This window comes from Aulonocara stuartgranti (genome assembly GCF_965226115.1).
Source record: "Aulonocara stuartgranti genome assembly, chromosome: 7".
Lineage (NCBI taxonomy): Eukaryota > Metazoa > Chordata > Actinopteri > Cichliformes > Cichlidae > Aulonocara > Aulonocara stuartgranti.
This window is the reverse complement of record NC_138945.1, coordinates 28,259,930-28,272,500: the sequence shown is the minus strand read 5'-3', so window position 1 is coordinate 28,272,500 and position 12,571 is coordinate 28,259,930. Positions and strand designations below refer to the sequence as shown.

General features: G+C 38.7%; 3 protein-coding genes across 7 annotated transcripts in view; all 3 read left to right on the top strand.

Moving 5' to 3' along the window:
• Window positions 1–4,250, top strand: part of slc27a4 (solute carrier family 27 member 4) — a 33,013-nt gene extending 28,763 nt beyond the window's left edge. For all 5 annotated transcript variants that reach the window (XM_082541230.1, XM_082541229.1, XM_082541232.1 and 2 more), the window contains one exon: window positions 253–4,250. In XM_082541230.1, coding sequence (XP_082397356.1) covers window positions 253–410 — 158 coding nt within the window. In that variant the 3' untranslated portion in view covers window positions 411–4,250. The remainder of the gene's footprint in view (window positions 1–252) is intronic.
• A 1,188-nt stretch (window positions 4,251–5,438) lies between these two features.
• On the top strand, window positions 5,439–9,418 carry ptgdsa (prostaglandin D2 synthase a). Its single transcript, XM_082541234.1, has 7 exons — window positions 5,439–5,648; window positions 6,715–6,854; window positions 7,268–7,344; window positions 8,279–8,389; window positions 8,481–8,582; window positions 8,693–8,724; window positions 8,863–9,418. Exons 1-6 carry the CDS (start codon window positions 5,562–5,564, stop codon window positions 8,722–8,724), a joined length of 549 nt encoding a protein of 182 aa, XP_082397360.1. The 5' UTR covers window positions 5,439–5,561; the 3' UTR covers window positions 8,863–9,418.
• A 691-nt stretch (window positions 9,419–10,109) lies between these two features.
• Window positions 10,110–12,325, top strand: LOC309712020 (protein AMBP-like; the record flags this gene model as incomplete). The annotated part of the gene is made up of 6 exons (XM_082542607.1): window positions 10,110–10,196; window positions 10,770–10,915; window positions 11,004–11,080; window positions 11,206–11,325; window positions 11,815–11,916; window positions 12,264–12,325. The coding sequence occupies 6 exons, from the start codon at window positions 10,110–10,112 to the stop codon at window positions 12,323–12,325; spliced, it is 594 nt and encodes a 197-aa protein (XP_082398733.1).
• Between the last annotated feature and the right edge of the window lie 246 nt (window positions 12,326–12,571).

Sequence of the window (12,571 nt, the reverse complement as noted above, 5' to 3'; positions counted from 1 at the left end):
TTCATCACAAAACTCCATTTGTGTTTTTCAGTACTTTGAATTTCTCCAGTTTTGTTCTTCAGTGTAGAATAGAGTAGGTATATCTCAACTTTAGATAGTATTATAGTTTTATAAAACATACATTTGATGTATTTTACAAATACAGCAGATTTCATAAGAGACAAACTAGCATTGATTGGAGTACTTTGATTAAAGGGCATTGTTTGGCAAGCGAATCGCTCTACACATTCTCTTTCTGTGTATCTCTCTTAGGTACTTTTAAGTTTCAGAAGACAGAGTTGCGTCGGGACAGCTTTGATCCCAGCGCAGTGTCAGGCAGACTGTACTTCCTGGATTCCAGCAAAGGGCGCTACGTGCAGCTGGACGAGGAGCTGTACCGCTCCATTCTGTCAGGGAAATGCAAATTGTGATGACCAGGCTGACCACTACATCAACACACACACACATACTTGCACACACACACACACACACACACTTTCACACACAAATACAGAAGACAATATGTGTGACCAAATTAGAAGATTTTGTCCCCTTAGTCACAAAAATAATACATTACAATAAAGAAGAGAATAGCCATATACAGGCCAACACACACACACGTATTCCCAAAACCACTTTGCTCTTTAACATCCTTAATAACAGATTGATGCACGTCACGCTCAAAAACACACACTCCACTCTGCCCGTCGCTCCTGAATACTCCTCAACAACTTCTCTCGCTACCTCAGCAAACAAAGAGAGAGGCACAAACCTAGAAAGCAGGTCTGCTTGGTGACTTGAAGCCACCCTTCATAACCACGCACTCCCTCGCCCACCAACAGATCTCATACACTCCCACCTGTAAACGCTGGTCCATTAAACCACAGGTTATTGTTGGCATGAAGGAGGAACAAGAGGAGAGGAATAGGCTGCCTAGCATCCAGGATGCAAAAACTTGACACTCCAGATAAACACAGACTTAAAGGATGCTGATGAAGAACATGGATTAAGTACATTAAATATGTGAGATAACAGAGGGACCTACTTGGACCTAAACTATCTCTCTGTTCATTGTTCTGTTAGTGAGATTGTTTTGTGACAGACTGAAGCTACTGCTGTCGACTTAACCTGCACAATTAGCCATAAGTGACAAACATGTGGAATAGCTACATACGTCCTGTTTTAGGTCAAATGTATCAAAGCATTTCCTTTAACTCTCAGCTCTTTGTCTTTTCTTTTCCATTCCTGTTGTATTACAGCAAATCCAAAGGCTTTCTTTCTTTCTTTGCTTTTTAAAGACCAACATATTTGACCTGTAACAGAAGTAAAAACAAAGTCCAGTGGTTGAAGGTGTAAATAGGGCTCTAGCAATTGCAGTGCAATAATTATCCACATCGGAAATGAAGAAAAACAAAGCTTTGTATTTAAATGTCTGAGATACACCAAATATATTTAAGTTGTAGTTTCTACATATTTAAGAAAATACAGACATTAATTTATTTTGTTAGTCTTTCTGTTGTCTTTTTTCTGCTTTGTGTGTATCCAAATCTGTGCTTCAATGGCTTGGGGAGTCCTCCTTATATCAGCTGTTAAAACACAAAGTCATGTGATCAGACTGATTCAATCCTGGACTAAATACATGGAGCTATTTCCATAAACAGGACTTGTTCACATACTGAGCATGAGTCCAGTATTGCTGTGTGGCTGTTTTGTGCAGGTTTTGTCCTGAAAGGTAGACTTTGCCTATATTAGGGTGTGTATATTCTTTTATATTATATAAATTTGAGTGAAGTGGCAAAAGCACCTGATCAGTGAGGAGTTTATCTGGTGCTAAAAGGGATGTTCTACAAGTTGAGGGAATGCTGAATGATCCAAAGATTCAAAGGCGGGAGCAGGAACATTTGAACTGGAAGGAGTGCATCAACATGGAGCAGTAGAAGAAGAGAAGACAACATGCTTTGTCATCAATGTTATTGTCTGTTGTTTGCAGTAGATGTTCTCTGAGGTTGTAGCAGCATGAATGAGCATCATCAACCACAAGCAGAGCACTGTGCCTTACTGTGAGTTCACCTCCCAGGTTCACAGGCCCTGGCCCACACGCTTCCTTTTTGGACTTCATCTTTCACTCTCTGTTGGTGTCCGTCTTCCATGACCTAATTTTGTCTGTCTCCGAATTACCTGACATACTAGTCATGCAAATCTGGCGCGGATCACAGGAGCTCCAAATATTTTCCTGAAAATTGTCTGATAACTATTCACGGCAGCCACTGGACTGGCATCTTTATCCTGCCAGGTGCAGGAAAGGTTTGTTTTTGTCATTGGGCAGGGGTCCAATTTCCCAAGGCTGCTGTGATAGCAATTCCAATGACCAACCTATACTTCTTGTTTTTAAACTCTTCTGTTCTTTTAGTCCTAATTGTAACTTTAACATGTCTGCTAACAGTTTTATTTGCTTTGTATTTCTTTCTTGGGTTGTCATATAGTATTTTACCGGAGTTTCTGTTTGCTCAGCACTTTTATTTTAAGCCTTTATTGTACTTTCTGCCAACCGGCCCATTCCTTTCCCTTCATCTCTTCCCCGTTCTCCTCTCCCTCCAATCCCATCCGTTTCTCTCGGGTACTCATTTCCTGCTTCGTGTTATTACTGATTCAGACATTTGTTCAAAACAAAAAATCTGAATACATCTCACATATTTCCTAAGTTCCTAATTGCAACTTGATGGTTTTATTTACGGTAGTTGACTTTTAAGATGGTTCAGAAGGTCTCGTAACATGACGTTCCAAACAAACGCTCAAAACCTTTTTGCAAATATTGTTTACCAAAGTGTGTTGTTTGTAGTCTGCCATTACCCTGTTTGTGTGTGTGTGTTTTTGTTTTTCTTCTTACATTGCAACTGATCACATCCTAAGTTGCCTACAATACAGCAAGTTATCTTTTTCAGCAGTTTATGTTTAAACTGTTTCGACAGATTTGTTGCTGCTTCCTCCGTCTCTCTCATTAACTTGTATTTATTCTTTAATGATGAGTGTGAAATGTTCTCATGAATGTATGAAAAAGAAAATAAGTGATGGTGATGGTGATCATGTTCGGTAAAGTCTGATTTGTATATCCAAAGGGAACTCAGTTTGGCTGTTATGATGCTTCTACCTGAGGGGTTGCATTCATCGACCCTGACCACCAGGGGGCGTGTGATTAAACAGTCCCACAAAGAGCACTCTGAAGAGGATGTTTCCATTATTTTTAATGAGTTAAATTATTATTTTTGAACAACTGTTAATTGAACTTTGATTGTTTTACTGCTACATCTGTTTGCTTTTGTGTTGTTTGTGTGAAATCATAGCTTTTTTGTGGCTTTGATATAAGAAAAGAGGATTCATGCATTTTGAAAGACAATCGAATGGCTTTTTGTTTTTTCTCTTAGCAGGATCTGCCGGGGGGGGGGGTTGGTTCAGGGAAACACTTGATTTTTTTGCATCTACTCAGAGCTCTTTGTTTTGTGATGTCTGAGAGAATAAATATTGAGTCAGAAACTACACTATACAAACTAGGCATGGTCATGATCACGCATGATAATTTGTTTAAGAAGTTTAAAACTGATTCAGATCTTTCATTTAGCATGTCATTAAAATGACTCTGAGGAACCAAGTTCCCATACCATCTGAATACATTTACATTATCGTTGTACGGTTTGGATTTAACATGAGTCCCTAACACACTCACACATGGAGATCAGTGTGACCATTCAGCTTCTCTCATACTAAGAAATCAACAAAACTTCTGAAATGGTCAAATTTGGTGAGGAAAGCCTCAAAGGCTTCAAGCTGTCACCAGTCTTCCCAGCTCATAATGAGATCGGTCAATGTATGTCGCTTCAAATACAAGTGACGAGTCACCTCTTAAGGCACAGTTAAGTTAAACTGAGTGGTGATCACGCAGCCTGGCTGTTTTATGTATAACACATCTTTTTGTGTTGCACTTTTCTTTGTTCCTCCCTGTCGTGGTTCAAACATGTCTGCCTACATATGTGGAAAAGGATTAGTTGTTTGTTTTTAATTCAGTATATATAATTTTATTGTCTCACTCCATAGACAGCAGTTCTGTGCAGAGTGCGTAGAGGAGGTCTGTGAGGTGTGCTGTGTGTGTGACACACTGATGTCCCCTTGTCCACTGAAGGCTCGTTGTATACATCATGCATCTCAAGAAAATGAGATAAAAGCAGAGCTGCAAATGGAAAAATCATCATTATTAATAAAAAAATATTTAAACTCTTCACTGGACTCTGATTGCAATGACACTTTTTTTTTCTTCTGATGATGCAGACTGTCGAGTTTGAATTCTGATAGTGAGATAGGCTCCTCTTAATGGCTGTACCAAATATCGGGCTAAGCAGGTCATTTTAGATCAAGGTGTGTCCTAAAAAAGGAATGTGAAGGTAACTTTAATGTAATAAACTATTAAACTGATTTCAAAGAGAGATTTTAAGCAAAATATTATTTCTTTTCCACATGCATATATTCATCAAAGCACTGCAAAAACTTGTACATGTTGATATTTTCTAGAGAGGTGCACCTTGTTTACTAAAGCTTCACAATGCTGATTCAAATGAATGTCTTGGTCCCTGCAGATTTTGCTGAATTTTGTTTTGTTTTGTTTTGTTTGTTTGTTTTTAAGATAGTTTATGACTCTGCCTCAGATTTGTACAGGAAACGTGCACTAATTTAGACCCAGGACAAATCTTTTTAGACGTGACCTGTCACCTGTTGAGCGTGCACCACAAACACATCTGGTGTAATTGTGTCCTACATTTAACATTTAAATCCACAACTCATACTGTCCATTTTCCATGTTATTTTAGCTGTTGAAATTTGTTTGTTTTTGTTAACCTCTGTTTTTCAAAGATATATGGAAAAACAAGGTGACACCAGTAAATCTCTAAAGCAGAGGCTCTTTGGGAGAAACTGCTTTCTGTTCCTATTTCCTAAGGACATCTTAAGACCCAAATTCCACAAGCCGGCTGGTGAAGGTGTTTCAAAATCTGAGAAACTCCTCTAACAGAAAGGTATGAACAGCTTTCTTGTAGGGACATGCATGATATTTATGACTGACCCTGCTGTTGCGCAAACTTGTCCTTTTAAATGCGAATATAAGTTAAGCTGGAGGCAGCAGCCAACACAGCGGTACTCCATGGAAAAATGAACCATCAGAGCTGAGAAACAGGTTACTGGTCTCTCGACTTGTTTTTCCTCATGTGTCTTTCAGTGCGGGACAGGGAGTTGTGAAATCATGTGAAGTCTTTGCTTTTGAGGACAGCTCATGAATCGCAGCTGATTCTGGTAAACCACAAGCTGAACCTATAAAGCGTTTAAGTCCGTGGCTGTTTTCAGACTTGCACATTTCCAACACTTGGCTACTGTTCCTTGAACCTTGGCGATGATTGGCTGACAACCAGGTGGGTGGATCAGCAGGGGGGGAAAGTAAACATCACCCCAGGCTTTGCCACTCTGTACCTCTCTTTGGCAGCACAGTTCACTTTTGGCTCAGGTCAGACACCAGCTCACCTCGCGGCTTCTCTTCCTCAGCCATGACGATGACTGTTGCCATGGTGATGCTGTGCATGATGATGGTACATGCAAATGTGAAGCCGCAGAAAGATTTTAGCCTGCAGAAGGTAGGATGGAGGGTGTTTGGTTTTTAAGCTTTTTTCTTTTTATATATTTTTTTATGTTTCAAACCACGTTTATTCGTTTTGTTAAGAACGGGGTTTCTTTAAAAGGAGAACAGCTGTTCTTTGTTTGTTACATGACGCCACCTACTGTCTGCTGGTGGTTTTATGTGTGCGCACAGTTTGCGATGAGTTGCTACCTTACAATAAACAAGATTAATGCACAAGTAAATCGTTTCCTGGTTTGATGGACTGTGTGAGGTTAACTTTCTTTGGCATATGTGCCACAAGAAATGTGTTTGACTGGCTATGAAGTGGGATTGTCCCGCACTTACTTCTTCTTAGCCATATTATGCCTGTAAGCCTTTTAACGTTTTATTCTTTATTTTAAAAGTAAAATGTTTATTTGACACAAAGTAGTGCTGATTTTATTTTCCCCGCCAGGATTTATTTTTTAATGTAGGCTATTGTCTGTTATATAAGAGTAAAAGTTAACACTTTCCCAATATAATTATAATCATTGACATTAAGTCAAGTAAACACCGTTTTACATGAGGAAAAATGAAAGTGGCTCATCGGTTTTGATGTACATCGAACATTTGAGATAGGTAAGGATGCCCTGCTTTACACAAGTGCTTGCAACAGGGTACACATTACAGCCTATGATAAAATAAATATGTGAGCCACACCATTTCACTTCAAGATGTGCTCTTTCATTCCGATCAACACAAGCACTGTAGTTTATTTTGAGTCAATCCCACATACCCCACCTTGCTTCCTTAAATACTTAGTGCACCAATTACCCGACTAAAAATACTCCCAACACATTATTTGTGCCTTAAAATACAGAACCTCATTGTTTCAGGGAAATACTTCTTCCTCTTTATTTAAATAAAGAGCCCTGCATTTAACCATTTAACCAAATGGTTAAATTCACGTGCATTTAACCATTTGGTTTATGTCACCCAGTGCGTCTGGGACTGTGACAGACAGGTCACATGTAGCCTGTGCATGACTGCTCAGAAGTTCCAATAAACTGTGTCCTGTTTTTGTTTGTTTTGTGTGTGTTTAGTTTGCAGGAAAATGGTATCGCGTGGGGGTCGCCTATGACTCTCCGCGTTTCGTCCCATTCCGAAGAATAATTAAGGCCTCCATGGGCACCATCACGCCGCTGCCAAACGGCAATGCTAATCTCACAATGTGGGAGGCAACGTGAGTCTGTTTTTGCAGGGGTGACACATTTGATCACTGTTGACATATGTGGACACGCAGGGACATGCCGCTCAGTCTGTGTGAGAAAAGACTGTGGCAGAGCTTTTTTAAACTCTATTATGGGGCAAAGTCAGGACACTTTTTAAGATCTTTTAATTAAATTTGACTTGTTATTGTGTCCATGCCCTTTATGTGCTCCAGTAACCTTTGTAATTTACACAATATGCTCTCACAGTTATTTAAGATGGCTGTTGAGTGGCAAACTTGCATACAACAATAATACATATTGGGCTTTATTGAATTAATAACATCAAAGCTATCATATGTGTGCTAGTCAAGGAAAAGAGTTAAACAGAGAGGAGTAAGAAAGTGACACTTGTGGATAAACACTCATTTTTCTTTGCTTTTTTCAGATCCTTTGGTTGTGTAATCAAAAAGTACCAGTATGAGAGGACGAGTGTACCTGGACAGTTCACCTACTTCAGTGCACGTGAGTCTTTTTCTAAAGACAACTGACTTTTTCCATCATAGAATAAAAACTTGACTGGTGCTCACAGCATGAGTTGACATTCAGGATCAGCAACATGTCATGAGCAAAAAAACCACAGTGATCACAAGGATGAAGCTGTGCAGTCCAGGCACATGTGACAAAGTAATGACATAAGACTGAGAACAGGAAATAAGAGCAGAATACACACCCAAATATATTTGGGGGATTTTTCTTTTTTACTTTTATTATTTTTTACAGTTACGGTTTTCATGTGACATGTAAGTATTTTTTATTGTTTATATAGCATGCTGTCTAAATAACAAAATGTATATTATTAAATGTAGTAATTTAAAATGCATAATTTTTACAGTGGTATAATTATGATTATGTTAGAATTGTATTGTAATGAACATTTAAATGAATGTAAATTGTTCAATAATGTATAAAATTTTCATTACAATTTTGAGAATATTTTAAGTAGGTTTAAGTTTTCATGCGACACTTAAGTATTTTTTATTATTTATATAGGTCTGCTGTCTAAATAACAAAATGTATATTATTAAATTTAATAATTTAGAATTAAATCTTAATCGAATTAAGATTCATTAACATCCAGTAAGTCAATACAAAAATTACATATCTTGTAAATTAATTTTATCTTCTACCAAATGCAATTGGGGGGGTTTTACGTTCATGTTTTTTTCTTTTTGTTTTTGTTTTTTGTTTTTAGCTTTTTGCATTTTAAGTAACCTATACAGGCCTAATAGAAAAATCATATACATCCCATTTGGGTTTAGTGCAGGCAATTCTGTTTCATCCAGATTTAATGTATTGGTCTATTTATTCATTTATTTAATCTGCCTATCAATTTGCTTTTAAATGTTCAACTAGCAGGGGTGCTAAAATCTCGCTTCTGTGTCACGATTTCTCTCAGGCCATAACATGGTGAAGGACATCACTGTGGTGGAAACAAACTACACTGACTACGCCATGGTCCTTAAGCACAAGGTTTTCAACAGAGAGTACACACAGGTGGCACTTTATGGTGAGACACGCTCACAGATGCGTCTGAACATGCAGGCCACTGCAATTCTGTCTTCTATACACCACATGTCTGTTTCTGTACTTGTCTGCAGCTCGCACTCTGAGCGTCAGGCCTGAAGTCGTACAGAAGTTTAAAACCTTTGCCTTGTCTCGCGGTTTACCAAGAGAGTCTATTCTGATTCCACCTCCAGCAGGTGAAGCAAGGGGGAACACGCCTCCATATATACACATAGTATATACACATCTGCGCGCATGTTGAAGAAAAATTGTCATAATTTTGGTCTGTATGTTTTCTGGTGAACAGAAAATTGCCCGTCATCAGGGTCTGGGCGTTAGGTAAGGCAATTTCTTTTTTTTTCTTTTTCTTTTTTTAAAGAAAAATATATATAAAAAACACAGGTGGTTATTTTAAATCTGCGTGTGCGAATGATTTCTGTCCAGCTAGTATAAAATCCTTTCTGTTCCCCCTTCTAGGTTCCCTGCTGTGCCTGAGATGAGGGTGGCATCACGTGTTCTTCGTGCTGTTCCAGCTGTGTGTCTGTGTCCAGTTTCTGACAGCATTTATGTATTATAAACTATTATTAAAAAAAACTTCAGCAAACATGATGCTGACTGCAAATGGCACAAGAAGCAGATATTGCTGATTACATTTATCCTATAGATCAACCTTGATTATGAAGCGTTTTCCATTATTTTCACAGTTCACATAGTTAAATAAACATTGACCTCCAGACTTTTATTAATCTAATTTGAGGGTGGGTTTTTTGTCTTATTATGGTTACATGTAAAATATGTTAGTATGTAATTCTGTGTTTTACTGTGATCTATATGTTCATCGCCTGACAGTTACCTCTACCAGCTATAATATTGGCGATACAGTCATCATATATCAATAAATATATTTCTGATCAGCTGCATTTTTCTTGAATTAAGAAATTTTACCTGCATATGCACAAACACTTTCTCTTGCATAAAGTGTTGCTGCAGAGGTTCACACTGAAAAGACAAATGTAAATAAAAGTTGGCTGCTTCATCGACTGCCCTGAGCCATATCAGCTGTGCTCTTTCACACTGTTGACATAATTAAATAAATATTCAGCCTGGACATAATAAATAAATCTCTGAGTAGATTATCTACAGTTTCTACTGCATTTGTGGCACAAAACAAGTGGTCTAAAGGTCACTGAAAGGAAGTTTTTTCCCTCAGTGAACACCAGGTGGCACATACACACCAGTATGTGACATACAGTTTATGATGCAGATATCATGATACCATGAGAAATGAGATTAAATGAGCTGTATGTTGAAGGGACACTTCTGTCTGTGGTAACATCAAAAAGTCTCTGTAGCTGATACTAATGCTACATTTCCCCACAATCTGTTAATTACTAACGTATATTGATCAGTTGTTTGTTTTAGCTTCAAACTCTGAAGTCCAGCAATTCATTTCTGATTATTTGGACCAAAGGACACACAGTGACATGCACACACCTCTGTGCACAGACACACTGATCGTCAGAACTTTGCGCGTTAAGTTGTGTCTTTTCTTGCTTCTTTTGGTCGTGTTTTGAGAGGGGATTCACAAAAGCCACATACGCAGGGTGTCCGTTTGACCCAGAAAGGCAGCAGACAAAAGTTTCTGGGAGGTGACAGAAAGAGACAGGTTGGACAGGCAGGCTAACAAAATGCAGGGAGCGGTCAGGCCTGTGTCTGTGCTGGTAATGGGGTGGGCCCTCGTGACCTTCCAGGTATCTCCTGTGGAGCCAAAAAATTTTACCCTGACCCAGGAGAACTTTGATCTGGAGCAGGTGAGTGGATAAAATACTAAAAAATGAAATTTCTTTAGTTATTTCCCACCCCACCCAACAACAAAGTTTATCACTTCTTTTCATTCAATAATATCTGAGGTTGTTTTTATTGCTGCACGTCAATCCACATGTTTTAATGTACAGTAATTATGAGTCTTGTCGCACCACGCCTTGACTTCAGCAATCTTGGCACAAATTCCTGAGAAACATCAGCTTATCCAGAAGTCAGCTAAACATGTCACACCCCTGCTGATTCATCCACAGTACACTGGCTCCCTGTACTGCCATGAATTCACCCTAAAAACATGACTATTAACATTTGAAGTTCTTCACAGGCTCTGCCCTGCATATTTCACTGATCTCCTCCAAACTTAAACTTCCTGCAGTGTTCATCTGGGTGCCAGGTCCTTCTCTTATGCAATACCTAAACTTTACTCCCTCACATCTGCACACTCCTTGACAGAATTCAAAACTGCGCTCATGACATTTTTAAGCTGTTCTGTTTTGTTTTGACTGGTCCATTTTATAATATTAGTATCTGTTCTGTTTTATGTCATGCCGTGTTCCTCGCAGTTTATGGGAAAGTGGTATGAGGTGGCAGTGGTGTCTACCTGCCCTCATTATATGCAGCGTAAGAGGGGAAACCCTGTCATTGTTGCACTTGAGCTGAAACATGTTGCATCTGAGGAGAACTTCACCATGACAGCCACTGCTTTCAGGTCAGATTCACCCACATGCTGTTTCTCATGGAGTGGATGAGTATGCTACACTCAATATAACCTTTCATGTGTTTGTGTCTGCATATAGGAACAGCTTGTGTACGGAGACTTCAACAGATTACAGTTTGACGGACACTCCAGGGCGATTCTTCTACCACACTGCAAGTATGTTTTCTGCTTTCCTGCATATATAGTACATCCTTCCTGTGACATGTGTACAATAAAAACATTCTCATGATGCTAAAATAATACTCAGAAAACCTGATGCGTTAACACTTTATTTTCTACAGGGCTCGGGGCCGACGTTGATGGCTTTGTGGTTCATACCACCTATGATGAGTATGCTGTAATGCTTCTGCTGAGCACAGAGAAACCATCAGGAAATAAAACCACCATAGCCAAACTTTACAGTGAGTGACCACTGTTGGATCATCAGCCATTTTACCTTTGATTTATCAAGATATCTGTGTTGATTTTTTTTTTAGCAGTGCATTTCTTTGTGTCCGAATTAAAACAAGGGTCAGGTACTTTAATTTATCAATCAATATTAATTATGAGTAAGCTAATAATAGACTTCATATTCCCAACACCTAATCTAGTGTACTTAAAGCAGGTAAAACTTGCAAAGCTTCTGAGGCTACTGTATAAAATCTAATTGTCTCTATATCTGACTGTAATCTTGTTCAAATCATGAGATCTCACATTTAGCCTTTTAATTTGGAACTATTTAATGTTTTTCAATATAAAATTATAAAAACATAGAAATTTGTTGTTCTCACAGAGATTTTAGGAACTTTAAATGTGCTGATTCTAACACTGCCTTTCTGTTTCCTTCCAGTATTTAACAGAGTATGAACAGTCAGTGTTATAAAACACTAAAGAAAATCTGTCCTCTTCAGGTCGGACTGTGGAAGCAGGCCCCGCTGTGCTGGATCACTTTAAAACAGTGGTCAGAGAGCATGGGATGAGAGACGATGCTGTCATCATGAATCAGGACAAAGGTGCACACTCTCCCTGAGAACTATTGATGAGTTTACACTCGTCATCTCCATCTTTAACATTTTTTGCCCAGTATATTCACTATCCTCTGCACATGTCCAAATCATCTTTACATGCTGTTCAACCTGAGCGAACCCTCTGATTTGTTGTAATATAGTCATCGTCCCCCCCCCCCCCAAGCAGAACAGATTTGCCCGCTGGGATAGCCATGTTTGACACCCTTGCTGTTATTGATTTTTCCCTCCTGTTATTGAATATTATCTTCATGGTTGTGTTTTGCATGTTTAGTGTTTTCTATTACTAACTGCATTTTAGAAAGTCATCAACTCTAATCCTTCTGCCTTTACAGGTGAGTGTGTTCCAGGTGAAAAGATGACAGAGACACCTACTCAGGTGCATGCTTCACACTAACACACTAACATATAACACTGTAAAACCCAAGATTTATAACTATGTTAAAGTGATGAGTCTTTAATGCATTTTAATACCTTGTATGTCATTATTTCAGGTTATTGTTCCCAAAGGGTTAAATAGAAACGCGGTTCCACGTACGACACATCCCCAAGAAGAGTTCACTGTTACCATCTGACCCTATCCTTACCATCCTCCTCTGTCAGATAAATCCTCTGCATGTCCTCCTTCACTATATCCATGGAT